The sequence below is a fragment of the Dromiciops gliroides genome, chromosome 1 (genome assembly GCF_019393635.1).
Source record: "Dromiciops gliroides isolate mDroGli1 chromosome 1, mDroGli1.pri, whole genome shotgun sequence".
Taxonomy (NCBI): Eukaryota; Metazoa; Chordata; class Mammalia; order Microbiotheria; family Microbiotheriidae; genus Dromiciops; species Dromiciops gliroides.
The window spans coordinates 577153045-577166652 of record NC_057861.1 but is presented as its reverse complement, the minus strand read 5'-3'; the positions used below and the strand labels follow the sequence as shown (position 1 = coordinate 577166652).

The 13608-nt window shown below is 40.5% G+C and overlaps 1 protein-coding gene across 1 annotated transcript in view; it reads right to left on the bottom strand.

The window, feature by feature from the left end:
• The window catches only part of DOCK8 (dedicator of cytokinesis 8), a 330991-nt gene that overhangs the window by 232928 nt on the left and 84455 nt on the right, over positions 1-13608 (bottom strand). The window contains 1 exon segment of the mRNA XM_043978441.1: positions 11690-11792. Within this exon segment, the coding sequence (XP_043834376.1) occupies positions 11690-11792 (103 nt within the window).

Sequence of the window (13608 nt, the reverse complement as noted above, 5' to 3'; positions counted from 1 at the left end):
GTTGTTCCACCAATGGATCAGTTGATGGACATCAGTGAGTGTTTAGTCTAGGGATAAGAAGACTTCTGGGGCAAATAGTCTTTAAGAAGGACTTCCATGTGATTGGATGATCTGACTTGTTCTCTGGTCCAGGAGCACAGAACTAGGAGTCTAATGGGTATAAGTTGCCAAGAGGCTGCCCCCACTCATTATACCATACTGTTTCCCCCCCAACAACTCCATAATGCACCATGTTATCACAAAAGGCACTAGATGAAAGAATATGGATGAATCAGTGTATTGCATCACTACTATAAGAGAAACAATTTAAAACAAATCCAAAATATCATTAAAGTTATGAAAATTTTTAAATGTATGTATATACCATTAGCCAAAAACTATCATAAGTCCATGAGACAAGCCTCGAAAGTGGTTTTATTACAAAAGAAATTAATATGCATGAGGAACCCTATGCCAATACAAAGAATTCACAACCTAAACAGAAGCTTGCATATTTATGACAGTACAACAAAGGAAGGAGGGGGAAACAGAACTCTCCTCCTAAATGGGAGTGGTGTGGGAGGAGGAAAGGAGCAGTAGGGGTGGGGAAAGGACTAACCCCCTCCCAAGAAGAGAAGCAAGATGATGGCAAAAGCCATATTCTTTTCCTTTGGGGACTGCTAGACCATGAAGATAGGAGGGTCTGCATATCTACAAGGGTCCCAGCTGCACAAGCAGTTTCTTAGTCTAGTGCAGACTGACTAGTGCCTGCCTTGCCTGCCAAGGATGTACAGGGAGGCCAGCTAGGGCTGCAAACAACATGTTATGTCAACTGGGGGTGGGCTGGGGTTTGATTCATCCTTGACATGTTCAAGGTCTCCTGCATACTCTAGGTCCAGTGTTTCTAGAAAATATGGCAACTCAAAAAGACAAGTTCAGGGGACCCCTTAACAATATACAAAAGTCCTATTCTGATGCCTCATCAAGGGATGAAGAGGACTGTGGGTTCTCAAGTACTATACCACAAGACTGCAAGCTCTGGTAGGTTCCACCCATTTGGAAAGATTTCAGGTAGGGCTCTCATAAGGAACTGTGCCCTTTGTCTGAGGGCCAGCCTGGCCAAGTGGATAGAGGCTTATCACCAGTAGGTGGGCTACCAGGTGAAGCAATTCAGGGCTATCCAATAAAGAAACATATAAACGCACTCAATTTTAAGCAGCCTTCTTCCCTTTCTGCAGTAAGGGTGGCAGAATGGTAAAAGAGAAGGGAAGATATTGAGGATCACACAGTTTTGAGACTATCCATAAACATTCTTTAACTCTTTGTACTCTAATTTTGAACTCCTTATTCCATTACCAAAGAGCTCAAAAACAGGGCCACAGATGAAAATGTCATAGAGAAACTTAGCTGATGCAAAGCTGCAAGGAGGCCCAAGGAGCCTGAGCTACCTCAGCCAGTTACTAGGGAAACAGAACTATGTCAATATTGACATTCTCACTATAAATGAGATGAGAAGTCATGAGGAAGTTATAGCCCAATGGAAAGATGACTCACAGAACCTTCTTGGAGAGACAAATCAAGGTGTTAGTTTTATCATGGACCTAAAGGTAATCTTATTAAAAACCCACATTATTTTGTGAGGTTTGTTCATGTCGCCTTGCTATGCTTAGCATTAACAATGGAGATATTATATCTCTCCATCAAATCTCTTGCAAAGGATGAACAGGAGAAAACTTCAACTAAGAATTTAACAAGTAGTAAACTAGAAAGGGAACAAAGGAAAACCTCCAGAAACAGATAAAATACCCAAACTAACAGAATATCAAAGAGAGATCTTAAATAATCCAATCTCAGAAAAAGAACTACTTTTAAAGAAACTACCAAATGAAAAACTCTAGTCCTGTTGAAATGACAGCAAAATTCTATCAAACTTTTAAACAATAATTAGTACCAGTATTATGTAAACTAGTCTGAAGTATTGAGAAAGTTCCACACCAGACTCCTTTAATGAGATAAATATAATCCTAACACCAAAATTATAGAAGGATAAAACAGATGAAATATAAACCAATATCATTAATGGGTATCAATTAAAAATTTTAAATTAAACTGTCAAACTGATTACAGCACATCCTTTACTCCTCATTTTGCTAGCAAATAGAATATAAAACATGCTCACACAGTTTACTAGCCTTTCTATATTTTACTAACAAAAGTCTTTTTTTCTTTTTTTTTTTTTTTTTTTTTTTTAGCGAGGCAATTGGGGTTAAGTGACTTGCCCAGGGTCACACAGCTAGTAAGTGTTAAGTGTCTGAGGTCGGATTTGAACTCAGGTACTCTTGACTCCAGAGCCAGTGCTCTATCCACTGCACCATCTAGCTGCCCCTCCAAAAGTCTTTTTTCTATCTAGGAGACAGAAAAAGAAATATAATTTGTACAAAATTTACAAAATATCTGGGAGTTAACTAAGACCTTACACAAAAACAACTACAAAATTCCCTTTACAGAAATAGAGGAAGATAAATAATTGAAGAAATATTCAAGTCTTTCCTGTCTCCAATCCATTCTCCCCATAGCTGCCAAATCAGTGTTCCTAAAGCATATTATTGTTCAGTCATTTCTGTTGTGTCCAACTCTGTGTGACCCCATGTGGGGTTTTGCTGGCAAAGACACTGGAGTAGTTTGCCATTTTCTTCTCCAGCTCATTTTACAGATGAGGAGACTGAGGCAAACAGGGTTAAATGATTTGTCCAGGGCCACACAGATAAGAAGTGTCTGAGGCCAGATTTGAACTCATGAGGATGAGTCTTCCCAACTCCAGGCCCAGAATTCTGTCTACTTTGCTACCTAACTGCCCCCTTTGGGGATAATTCCCAAACAAACTCCGGACAGAGGTCATCATAAGAGCTAAAACAGGTAATTTTTATGAATATGAAGAATTCAGAGAAACCTAGGAAGACCTGTATAAACTGATGAAAAAGGAAGTAAACAGAATCAAAAAAAAATTTATGCAATGACCACAGTAATGTCAACGGAAACAATATCAAAAGACATCAGAACTTTGAGCAGTAAAATAATCAATGTTGATTCCAGATGGCTCATGGTGAAGCTTAACTCCCTACTCTTAGAACAGAAATGGCGGCCTAAGAAAGTGGAACAAGGAATATGCTATCAGATGTGGCTATTGTATAAGCCTGTTTGACTAAACTATACTTCTTTGTTACAAAGGATTAAAGGTAGTAGTGCTGAAGAGCTGAGGAGGGGAGGAAAGTGATAGTGACAGAGAAGAATCAACAGTAAAACTTTTTTAAAAAAAAAAAGAGAGAAAACACTGGATTACTACTCTGAGGACCTAGTTTCCAAACTCTGTTACTTTGACCTTGAAAAAAATCATTTGACCTCATTTAATCGGGCCTCAGTTTCCTCATCTGTAAACTGAGGGGATTGGACTAAATGAACTGAGGGGTTCTGTGTGTATTGGCTACAGAGTCCTGTAAATTGAGGGATTATTGTAAGGGACTAATTTTATTAGATGATTCAGTAATGTAAATAATTAAACATGCCACCTGTAAACTGAATAAAAAGTATCAGAGAATTTATTGCTATTGTCACTGCATGTATATGCTATTAACTCGAATAAAACACAAATTCATCTAAAATCATTATATACTGTAACTTTCTGTGATTATGTATTTTCTCAGTTTGGAAGGTTATCTGCAAAATTTCTTAATGTTAAAATGTAGGGGGCAGCTAGATGGCACAGTGGATAGAGCACTGGCCCTGGATTCAAGAGTACCTGAGTTCAAATCCGGCCTCAGACACTTAACACTTACTAGCTGTGTGACCTTGGGCAAGTCACTTAACCCCAATTGCCTCACCAAAAAAAAAAAAATGTAGGCCTCACATTCAAGAAGGCTGGGAACCACTAGGCTAAATGGTCCCTGAGGTTCCCTCCAGATCTAAATTCCAAGATCCTCACTAATCTGGCTCCAAGAAAGGAATCTGGATATGCATGTGATTTTCAAAATAGAAGGTACATAAGAGGTGACTGAACTAAAGTCAAGATCCTCTTGTTCCTATTTCCCAATGATTCCAAAGTTTCAAAGAACAATTAAGTCTTCTCTGCTCTTTTGCTTCTTTCACACAGGATAGAGGCACTTAAAAAAAAAAAAAATAAAAGGACCAGTTTGGTTGACCCTTTGTGCTAGAGGGACCTGAATTCTCGAGGATCCCCCAAAACAGAAAGTTGTCTTTACAGTAACTTGACCAATAAGAAAATACACAGCTGTACATTTTATTGTTGCTTACTTAGGTAAAGGAATAGGAATAACATACTCTGGAAGCTGAAGCCAAGATGAGGGGGAAAGTCATCATTGTATGAAAGTATTCTAATAAAATTCAGGGATGGAGAAAGGTACCCTGTCCTAATCTGGAATAAGCAGAGAGAATGGAGGCAAAAAAGCAAGCACCTTTGCATTGCAAAAAGATTACATGAGGAAATTAAGATCCTCTGGAGACCTCAAATTTTCTTCAGTCTTTTTTGCAGCTTCTTGTACATTTTCTTTTTTTCCCCTTTCTTTCTTTTAATTTTTTGCAGGGCAATGACTTGCCCAGGGTCACACAGCTAGTAAGTGTCAAGTGTCTGAGGCTGGATTTGAACTTGGGTCCTCCTGAATCCAAGACTGGTGCTTTATCCACTGCACCACCTAGCTGCCCCTATCTCATATATTTTCTATATGAAAATCAAGCACTATATCAATTTGCTTGTGTAGGAAAAGGTATGTTCTCTTCCAAACATAAAGCCTGTCATGATGATGATTTAGGAGTGCCTAAAGAGAACTTCCATGCTTTTTATATTTTAGCAAATTAAATAAATATAGATTTCTCCTGATATGAACAAAATTCAATTCAATTAAATTAGTAATTAGGGGGCAGCTAGGTGGCGCAGTGGATAAAGCATAGGCCCTGGATTCAGGAGGGCCTGAGTTCAAATCCAACCTCAGACCCTGGGTAAATCACTTAACCCTCATTGCCCCCACAAAAATAAATAAATAAATAGATAAATGATCGAATGAATGAATGAACAAATTAATTAACAAACAAACAAATAAATAAATGGTTAGTCATTAAGTGTCTACTATGTGGAATACAGAGCTATGCTCCCTTTATATTGTAAGCTCCTTGCAGTCATGGAATATCTTTTCCCTCTTTATGTATCCCCAGCTCTTAGCACAGTGCCTAGCATATTGTAGGTTAAGAACTGTTTATTGATCGATCGATGCTTCACATCGCATCCATCCCTCTGTCTGAGCCATCTCACTGCCTCCCTCACCACCAGTCACATTATGCCCTTCTCCATACTCTTCCCCCTTCATTTTTCAAACACAAGAGTCCCTTCCTCGGTCACCTCTCCTCTACTTGCATAGTCCTCTTTTATTAGGATGCAAGTTCCTTGAGAGCATGCACAGTCTCTTTTAAAATCTTCTTATCCCCATCACTTAGGACATAGTAAGCATTTAATCATCTTTTTTTTTTTTCACTCAGACCAAGATGAAGCAGCCCTAGCCTTCAAGCAATTTGCATCCTAAAAGGCAGCAGAAGGTGCCTTTGTGCAGAAAGGAGTCAGTCTGTGAAAGGAGAGATGTTAATGTAGCCTTCAATCTTAGTAAAACTTTGTTCTGCTTATACTATAAGGATGTGGTGAAAATGTTTTTAAAGTCCTTTGCCACTTAGGATTGATGATTTGGCATCAGAACTTTAATTGCCACCACAGAACACATTGCTATAAGATTAAACCTGTAGAATGAATGAGCCTGGTCAACTCTTAACATTTGTATATGTAAACATTTTATATATGTTTATATATATGCATACCTACATATGTGTTTCTGTCTCTCTGTCCAATCTATCTATATCCAGTTCCTTATCTTTACAGATTATATTTTGCATTCAAATTCTATCATATAACAAAACTTGATTAATCCAAATATAATTATATGAAATGCAACTCACCCACAAATTTGACTTAAAAGCGTGGATGAAGAGATATTTTGATTTAGGAGAAAAGATTCAGCAATTTATCTGCTCTCATTACAATCTATAGTTCAGACACAGAGGGGGAAATCCAAGAGAAAATGCAGGCTAGCATGCTGCCCAAGTAAGCAATTTTTTGAGAAAGCAGTCAGCCCTCCTGCCTATATCTATTTTTCAGTTCTACCCATTTCGTTAAAGAGACAACAGCAAAATTAAATCATCTTACTGAAATAGCAACAAATCACTCCAATAAAACATACCTTGGAAAGATACAGTTAAGAGGCGGGTAAATTGTGACAGGAGGCAAAATGGCGTCTACAGGAAACAGAATGTAACTTAAGGTTACAAAACTTCTAAGAGCAGAAGCGGGTTCAACGTAACAAGTGGGGGAAAAAAAAAAGAAAGGACCTCCAGAAGATAACCACAGAAGACAAAAAAGTACCAAAGCACTTCAGATGAGGAAGTGACAAAATTGATGGCTCTGTCACAAAGGAAGTGAATGAATGTTTACTTCCAACGCTGACTACTCGCAAGATGGTCCTTATAAGACTTACATGTTCTATATATACTTGACTTTTATTAATGACATTTATATAATTTATTGATTTAATTAATAATTGACTTTTTTTTATCATTTGATCCTCACAACGGCCCTGGAAGGCAGGTGCTATTATTATCCTCATTTTACAGATGAGGAAACTGAGGGCAGACAGAGGTTAAGTGACTTGCCCAGGGTCATACAGCTATTGTGTCTGAGGCTGCATTTGAACTCAGGTCTCCCTGATTCCAGAACCAGCTTTCTCTCTACCAGGCCATCTAGCTGCCCAGTTTAAATTGCTGCTGAAAGAGGAATTAGGCTTGTTCTCTTTCTCTCCAGAGGCTTGGGATAAGGACAAATTTAACATTCAGAGCTCTCCAAAAGCAAAAATAGTCTGCTGCTAGAAGCTTCTCCTTCCTCAGAGGTCTTCTTGGAGACGTTGGATGACTCCTTCTCTGGTATGTTAGAGTGAAGATTCCTTTTGTGTAGGGGGTTGGGTTAGGTAACCACTATGGTCCAATTCTGTCATTCTGCCATTCTGTGAAGATGCTTTGAATTAATATGAAATTTGCAGGAGCCCGGGGTTGGGGTAGGGTCAGGGGCCTCCACTATCAGTCACTAGTCAGTGGGGATGAAGTCAGTCAGCACTTACTGAATACTTATTCTGTGAGAGACACCATATTAAGCCCTGCGATACAAAGAAAGGCAAATGGCAGTCCCTGCCCTCCAAGAGCTTACAGTCTAATTGGGGGAGAGAATGCAAAATAAAAAAATAGATACAAAGCAAGCAACATATGGGATAAATAGGAACTAATTAAAAGAGGGAAAGCACTGGGATTAAGAGGGGGTAGGAAAGGTTTCTTGTAGGGGGTGGAAATATAATTGAGACTTAAGGGAAGTCAGGAAGGTCAGTGATGAAAATGGAGGGGGGAGGGCATTCCAGGAATGGACAGACAGAATAAATGCCCAGAGAGGAGAGATGGAGTCTTGCTTGTGGACCAGCTAGGAGGCCAGTGTCCCTGGATAAAAGAGTACATGGCAGGGGCAGCTGGGTGGTGCAGGGGATAGAGCACCGGCCCTGGAGTCAGGAGGACCTGAGTTCAAATCCGGACTCAGACACTTAACTCTTACTAGCTGTGTGACCCTGGGCAAGTCACTTAACCCCAACTGCCTCACCAAAAAAAAAAAAAAAAGAGAGAGAGAGAGATCGTTGGTAAGTTTGGAGAGAGCAGTTTCAGTTGAATAATGAGGTTGGGAACTAGGTTGTTGAAAACTAAGAAATGGGCAGAAGGTAAGCAGTCATTGATTATAGAAGGCATTTTCAAGGAACTTTGCCACAAAAAGGAGAAGAGAAGTGGGACAATAGCTAGCAGGGATGGACTGACCAAGTGAGAGTTTTGTTTTTGTTTTTGTTTTTGAGGATGGGGAAGACAGGAGCATGTCTGTAGGGAGTAGAGAGACAACCAAAAAAACAAAGAAAAATTGAAGATAAGTGAGAGGGTGTTGAAGAAGATGGGATGGAATGGGATCACTTGTGCATGTAGAGGAATGTGACTTGGTAAGGAAAAAAGCCACCTCTTCATGTGAGACAGAGGTCAAGGAGGAGATAGTGGTGGGAAGCTTTTTTTTTTTTTACTACTTTGTGTTGCCATTAATTTTTAAAATAATAAACTTTATATTTATAGCTGCTCTTTTTGTGGTAGCAAAGAATTGGAAATTGAAGGGATGCCCATCAAATGGGGAATGGCTGAACAAGTTGTGGTATATGAATGTAATGGAATACTATTTTGCTGTAACAAATGACAAGCAGGCAGATTTCAGAGAAACCTGGAAGAACTTACATGAACTGATGTTGAGTGAAATGAGCAGAACCAGTTGTACACAGTATCAACAACATTGGGTGATGATCAACTGTGATAGACTTAACTCTTCTCAGCAATACGATGGTCCTAGATAATTCCAAAGGACTCATGATGGAAAATGTTCTCCACATCTAGAAAAAAGAACTGTGGAATCTAGATACAGATTGAACCATACTGTTTCTTCTTTTTTTGTTTTTGTTTTTTTCTTTTTGAGGTTTTCCCATTTTGTTTTGAATCTTCCTTTCAACATGGTTAATGCGGAAATATGCTTAATGTTATTGTACATATATAGCCTATATTAGATTGCTTGTTGTCTTGGGGAGGGGGGAGGGAAAGGAGGGAGGGAAAAAATTTGGAACTAGAAATCTTATAAAAAACAAATGCTAAAAACTATCTCTACATGTAACTAGAAAATAATAAAAATACTTTTATGACAAAATAATAATACACTTTTTAAAAGTTTTGAGTTCCAAATTCTATCCCTCCCGACCCCCTCCCATAGATGGTAAGTAATCAGATATAGGTAATACATGTGCAATTATATAAAACATTCCATCTTAGTCATTTTGTATAAAAAGACTTGAATAAAAAAATGAGAGAGTGGGGGTGGCTAAGTGGCGCAGTGGATGGAGCACTGGCCCTGGATTCAGGAGTACCTGAGTTCAAATCTGGCCTCATACACTTGACATTTACTAGCTGTGTGACCCTGGGCAAGTCACTTAACCCCCATTGCCCTGCAAAAAAAAAAAAGAGTGAAAAATAACATTCTTCAGTCTGTGTTCATTCAATATCACTTCTTTCTCTGGAGGTGGATTGTATGCTTCATCATTAGTCCTTTGGGATTGTCTTAGATCATTGTATTGCTAAGAATAGCTATGCCATTCACAGTGCTTCATCAAAAATATTGCTGTTAAGGGGGTCAATCCCCTGACCCTAGTAGCCCCAACCATGGGGCAGGGGGTGGAAGGGAGCTATCTGCCTCAGTGGCAGGAAGCTAGAGCCTAGGAAATGTGGGGGTGCCCCCACTCCCAAACCCAGTAAGGAGGGCCAGGCAAGGATCCCCTCCCCCCAGCCTCAAGACGCTTCTTGACTTTACCTCCCACCTCAGTAGCACACCGCCCCTGCCTTCTCCAGGGAGGAAAGCCATAAAGAAAGGGGGGAGGGGGTCTTCTGCAGATGGCACTGTCTTTTCCCCATTCCACATACATCCCCCCAGGGAGACCACCCCACCTCATCTTTCTCATGGTGCTATATAGTTCTGGTGCCTCCTGGGGAGTGAGGGCAAGGAGGGGGCCAGCACAGCCTGGGGCCCTTGGTCTCACCACCCCCACCCCAGGGATTGGGGACACTGGGTGACAAGCAGTTTGCAACTTTCCTATTTTTTTTTCTAATAGTCCTTGTTGTTAAAAAAATTGTTGTAAAAAAAATATTGCTGTTACTATGTACAACATTCTCTTAGTTCTTTTCACTATACATCAGCTTTTCTGAAATCATCCTGCTTGTCATTTCTTATAGCACAAAAATATTCCATTATCATCATATACCACAACTTGTTTAGCCATTCCCTGAATGATAGGTGTCCCTTTGATTTCCAATTCTTAGGCACCACAAAAAGAGCTGCTATATATTTGTACAAATAGTGATATTGCTGGATCAAAGGACCCTTTGGGCACAGTTTCAAATTGCTGTCCAGAATGATTGGATCAGTTCACAACTCCACCAACAGTGGATTATCATCCCAGTTTTTGGTGGGAGGCATTTGGGTGATGTGAAATGAGGAGAGAAGAGAGAGCTCTTGGAGAGTGGCCTCAATTTTTATAATTATACATGAGGCAAAATTCTCAGCTGAGGGTGAGAAGACGGGGAGCCTTGGCAGGTTTGGGAAGGGATGAAAAGGTTTGGAAAAGCTGCTGTGGTAAGTGGGATAGTGAGTCCACTAGGGAAGTGGGAAAGGATTGCCCTGCAACAGTGAGGGCCCACTTGAGGTTAAATAGCATGAAATGGTAGTGGACCAATTGGCATAGTTTTGTGATTTTATTCAGCTCTATTCAGTAGTATAGGGTTTAAATATGCTTTGATTTATGAGAAAGGACTCATTCATTTCTGCTGCTCTCATTAAAACCTGTAGTTCAGAAATAGAGAGGGAAGATGCAAAAGAAAATGAAGACTAGCATGCTGCCAAAGCAATCCATTTTCTGAGTGAGAAGTCTGTCTTCCTGCCTGTATACACTTCTCAGAACCACTTATTTCATTAAAAAGAAAATAATAAAATTAAACCACCTTACTGAAATAGTGACAAATCACTTCAATAAAACATGCCTTGGAAAGATACACAGTTAGAAATGGGTAAATCGTGACAGGAGACAAAGTGGTGTAGGAGCAAGGTAGTGGATGGTGGGAGTGATACAAGGCTTGGCAGGTTCTTATATCAGCAATATGATAAAGGGGGCAGGGAACAGAGTCTACACTGTCCTCTTCTCTTTAGTTCCCTGTCCTTGTGGTGAACTGATTCACCAAAAGGTCAAGACAGAAAAAGGATGAGACAGTGCAGAGGTCATAGCCTGGGAAAGAACAAGAGTGCCAATGGATTGGAAGTCTCAGTGAGGATGAAGAACAGGGGTCAGGGTTGTGAGGCAGAGGAAGAAGGAAAATGACAATAGATTCTGGTCAGAGAAGGGAATTCATGAACATGGAAATGGTGCATTTGTGAGTGTTGGCAATTTTAAGGATATGACCCACTTTGTGTGGGGCTGAGGTGGGGTGGAAGAGTCATGGGAAATGAGTAAGCTGAAGAACTATGAGGTTAGTATGTTTGTTGTTCAGTTGTTCCCATGGTGTCTGACTCTTTGTGACCCCATTTGGGATTTTCTTGGCAAAGATATTGGAGTGTTTTGTCATTTCTTTCTCCAGATTATTTTACAGATGAGGAAACTGAGGCAAGCAGGGTAAAGTCATTTGGGCAGGTTCATACAGCTAGTATGTGTCTGAGGCCAGATTTGAACTCAGGAAGATGAGTCTTCCTGCCACCAGACCTGGCACTCTATCCACTGGACCACCTAGCTTCTCTAACATGTTTGAGGGAGTATGAATATGTATACTGAAGTCCCCTAGGATGAAGAGCAGGTTGGCCCCAGCTCTTGCAGCCTAGAAAGGCTTCAACAGTAGCAGCCTGGTAAGGCTGCAAGCAGCCATTCGAAGGTGTGGGTTGGTCATAAATCAGGGACTGCCTGAAATGGAGCAGCTGATCATTTTCTAAAGAAAAAGAATTTTTACTTACTAGTTGAAGAGAGGGAAAGCCAGAAAGGCTTACACTCCGGTGATAAACCTGTCCGAGGTTTGGTGGGAGAGTAAACTGCTTTCTTATTTCAGCTGACGAATACCTTTGATGAAAACAAAGAATATTAATGAAACAGTTGTTTTTAGAAATAAACCCATTGATGGGTAATCCCAGTCATCATAATAGCAGCTGATATTCATATGGCTCCTCACAGTGCTCTCTTGACAGGACCTGTGAGATACGTCCTATGGAAGCTCTATGGAATATTTCTATTCCTATAGAAGCTCTAATACCCATTTCATAGATGAGGAAATGGGCTCAGTCTTGCATTGCACATGGTCATATCACTAGTAAATGTCAAATTTGGGGTTCAAACTTAGATTTGGTTCCAAGTCTTCTGACACAACTGCTTCAAAAACTTTTGTGAGAAAATGATTAATAATGTATTTCTTGGGAGACCCAGGGATCAGTTTCTCAGTCCTTTCTCCTCTCTCCCCCCTCAGCCTCCCCACACTCCAGAAAGTCCAGTTCTAGAAGAACTTCAGCAAATCTTATTTGGGAGAAACCCAAGGGAACAAAAGAAATGGAGATAGATTCTTTTGTCTAGCCCAGTGAAGAAGGACTGATGGGATCAAACCACACCTAAATAATGGACTTTGCCTTCAGTGAGGGTCCTTTTGGGGGGGGGCAGGAAAATAAGGGTTAAGTGACTTGCCTGGGGTCACACAGCTAGTAAGTGTCAAGTGTCTGCGGCCAGATTTGAACTCAGGTCCTCCTGAATCCAGGGCTGGTGTTTTATCCACTGTACCACCTAGCTGCCCCGCAGTGAAGGTCTTTTACATTGGTCCCCCGGATGTCATCTGTAAAGTTCCCTCAAGTCATGTCAACCAATGGAACTGAATGATGCTAACTAATGAATGATGCTAACTAACCCACTTCTATCAAAAGAGGATAAAAGGGGCAGCTAGGTGGCGCAGTGGATAAAGCACTGGCCCTGGATTCAGAAGGACCTGAGTTCAAAGCTGGCCTCAGACACTTGACACTTACTAGCTGTGTGACCCTAGGCAAGTCACCTAACCCCCATTGCCCCACCAAAAAAAAAAAAAAACCCTAAAAAAAAAAGAGGATAAAAACTCTTGGAAGAAGCCTGGAGCTCTCTCTCTTGCTGTGGGCTCTTGGTTTGCTGGTTTGTAGGTCTTCTGAACTCTCTTAGGTCTCCCTGAGAACACATGCTGGAGACAGCATGGGGCTTTGGGGGCTTTTCTGCTCTAGCTAACTGCCATGCTGAAGCTTTCTCTCTGTGCTTTTTTTACCACACGGCCTGAAACCATGAGAAGTTAGGGAGACTTTACTAGTATATGATATCAGTAAATTAAAATATGCTTGCCCCAAACTGGCATCTATAGCAATAGCAATTAATTTTTTAAAACCGCATTTTTGGCTAATTAAAAACACACACATATGGGGTGGCTAGGTGGCCCAGTGGATAAAGCACTGGCCCTGGATTCAGGAGTACCTGAGTTCAAATCCGGCCTCAGACACTTACTAGCTGTGTGACCCTGGGCAAGTCACTTAACCCCCATTGCCCTGCAAAAAAAAAAAACCAACCCACACACACTTTAAAAATCTGTACCTCAGCTGTTGGATAATTAATACTAATAACAATAATTAATAATAATAATAGCAAGAGTTAATATTTATGTGGCACCTTAACGTTTGCAAACAGCTTTATATGTGTTACCTCTTTTGATCCTCATAACAGCCCTGTAAGGTAGGTCCTCTTATTACCTCCATTGTACAGATGAGGAAACTGAGGCAGAAAGTAGTGAAGTGATTTGCCCAGGGTCACATAATTAGTGTCTAAGACCTAAGTCTAGGCCTCTATGCACTGTCTCACCTAGCTGCCTAGGTGAATACAT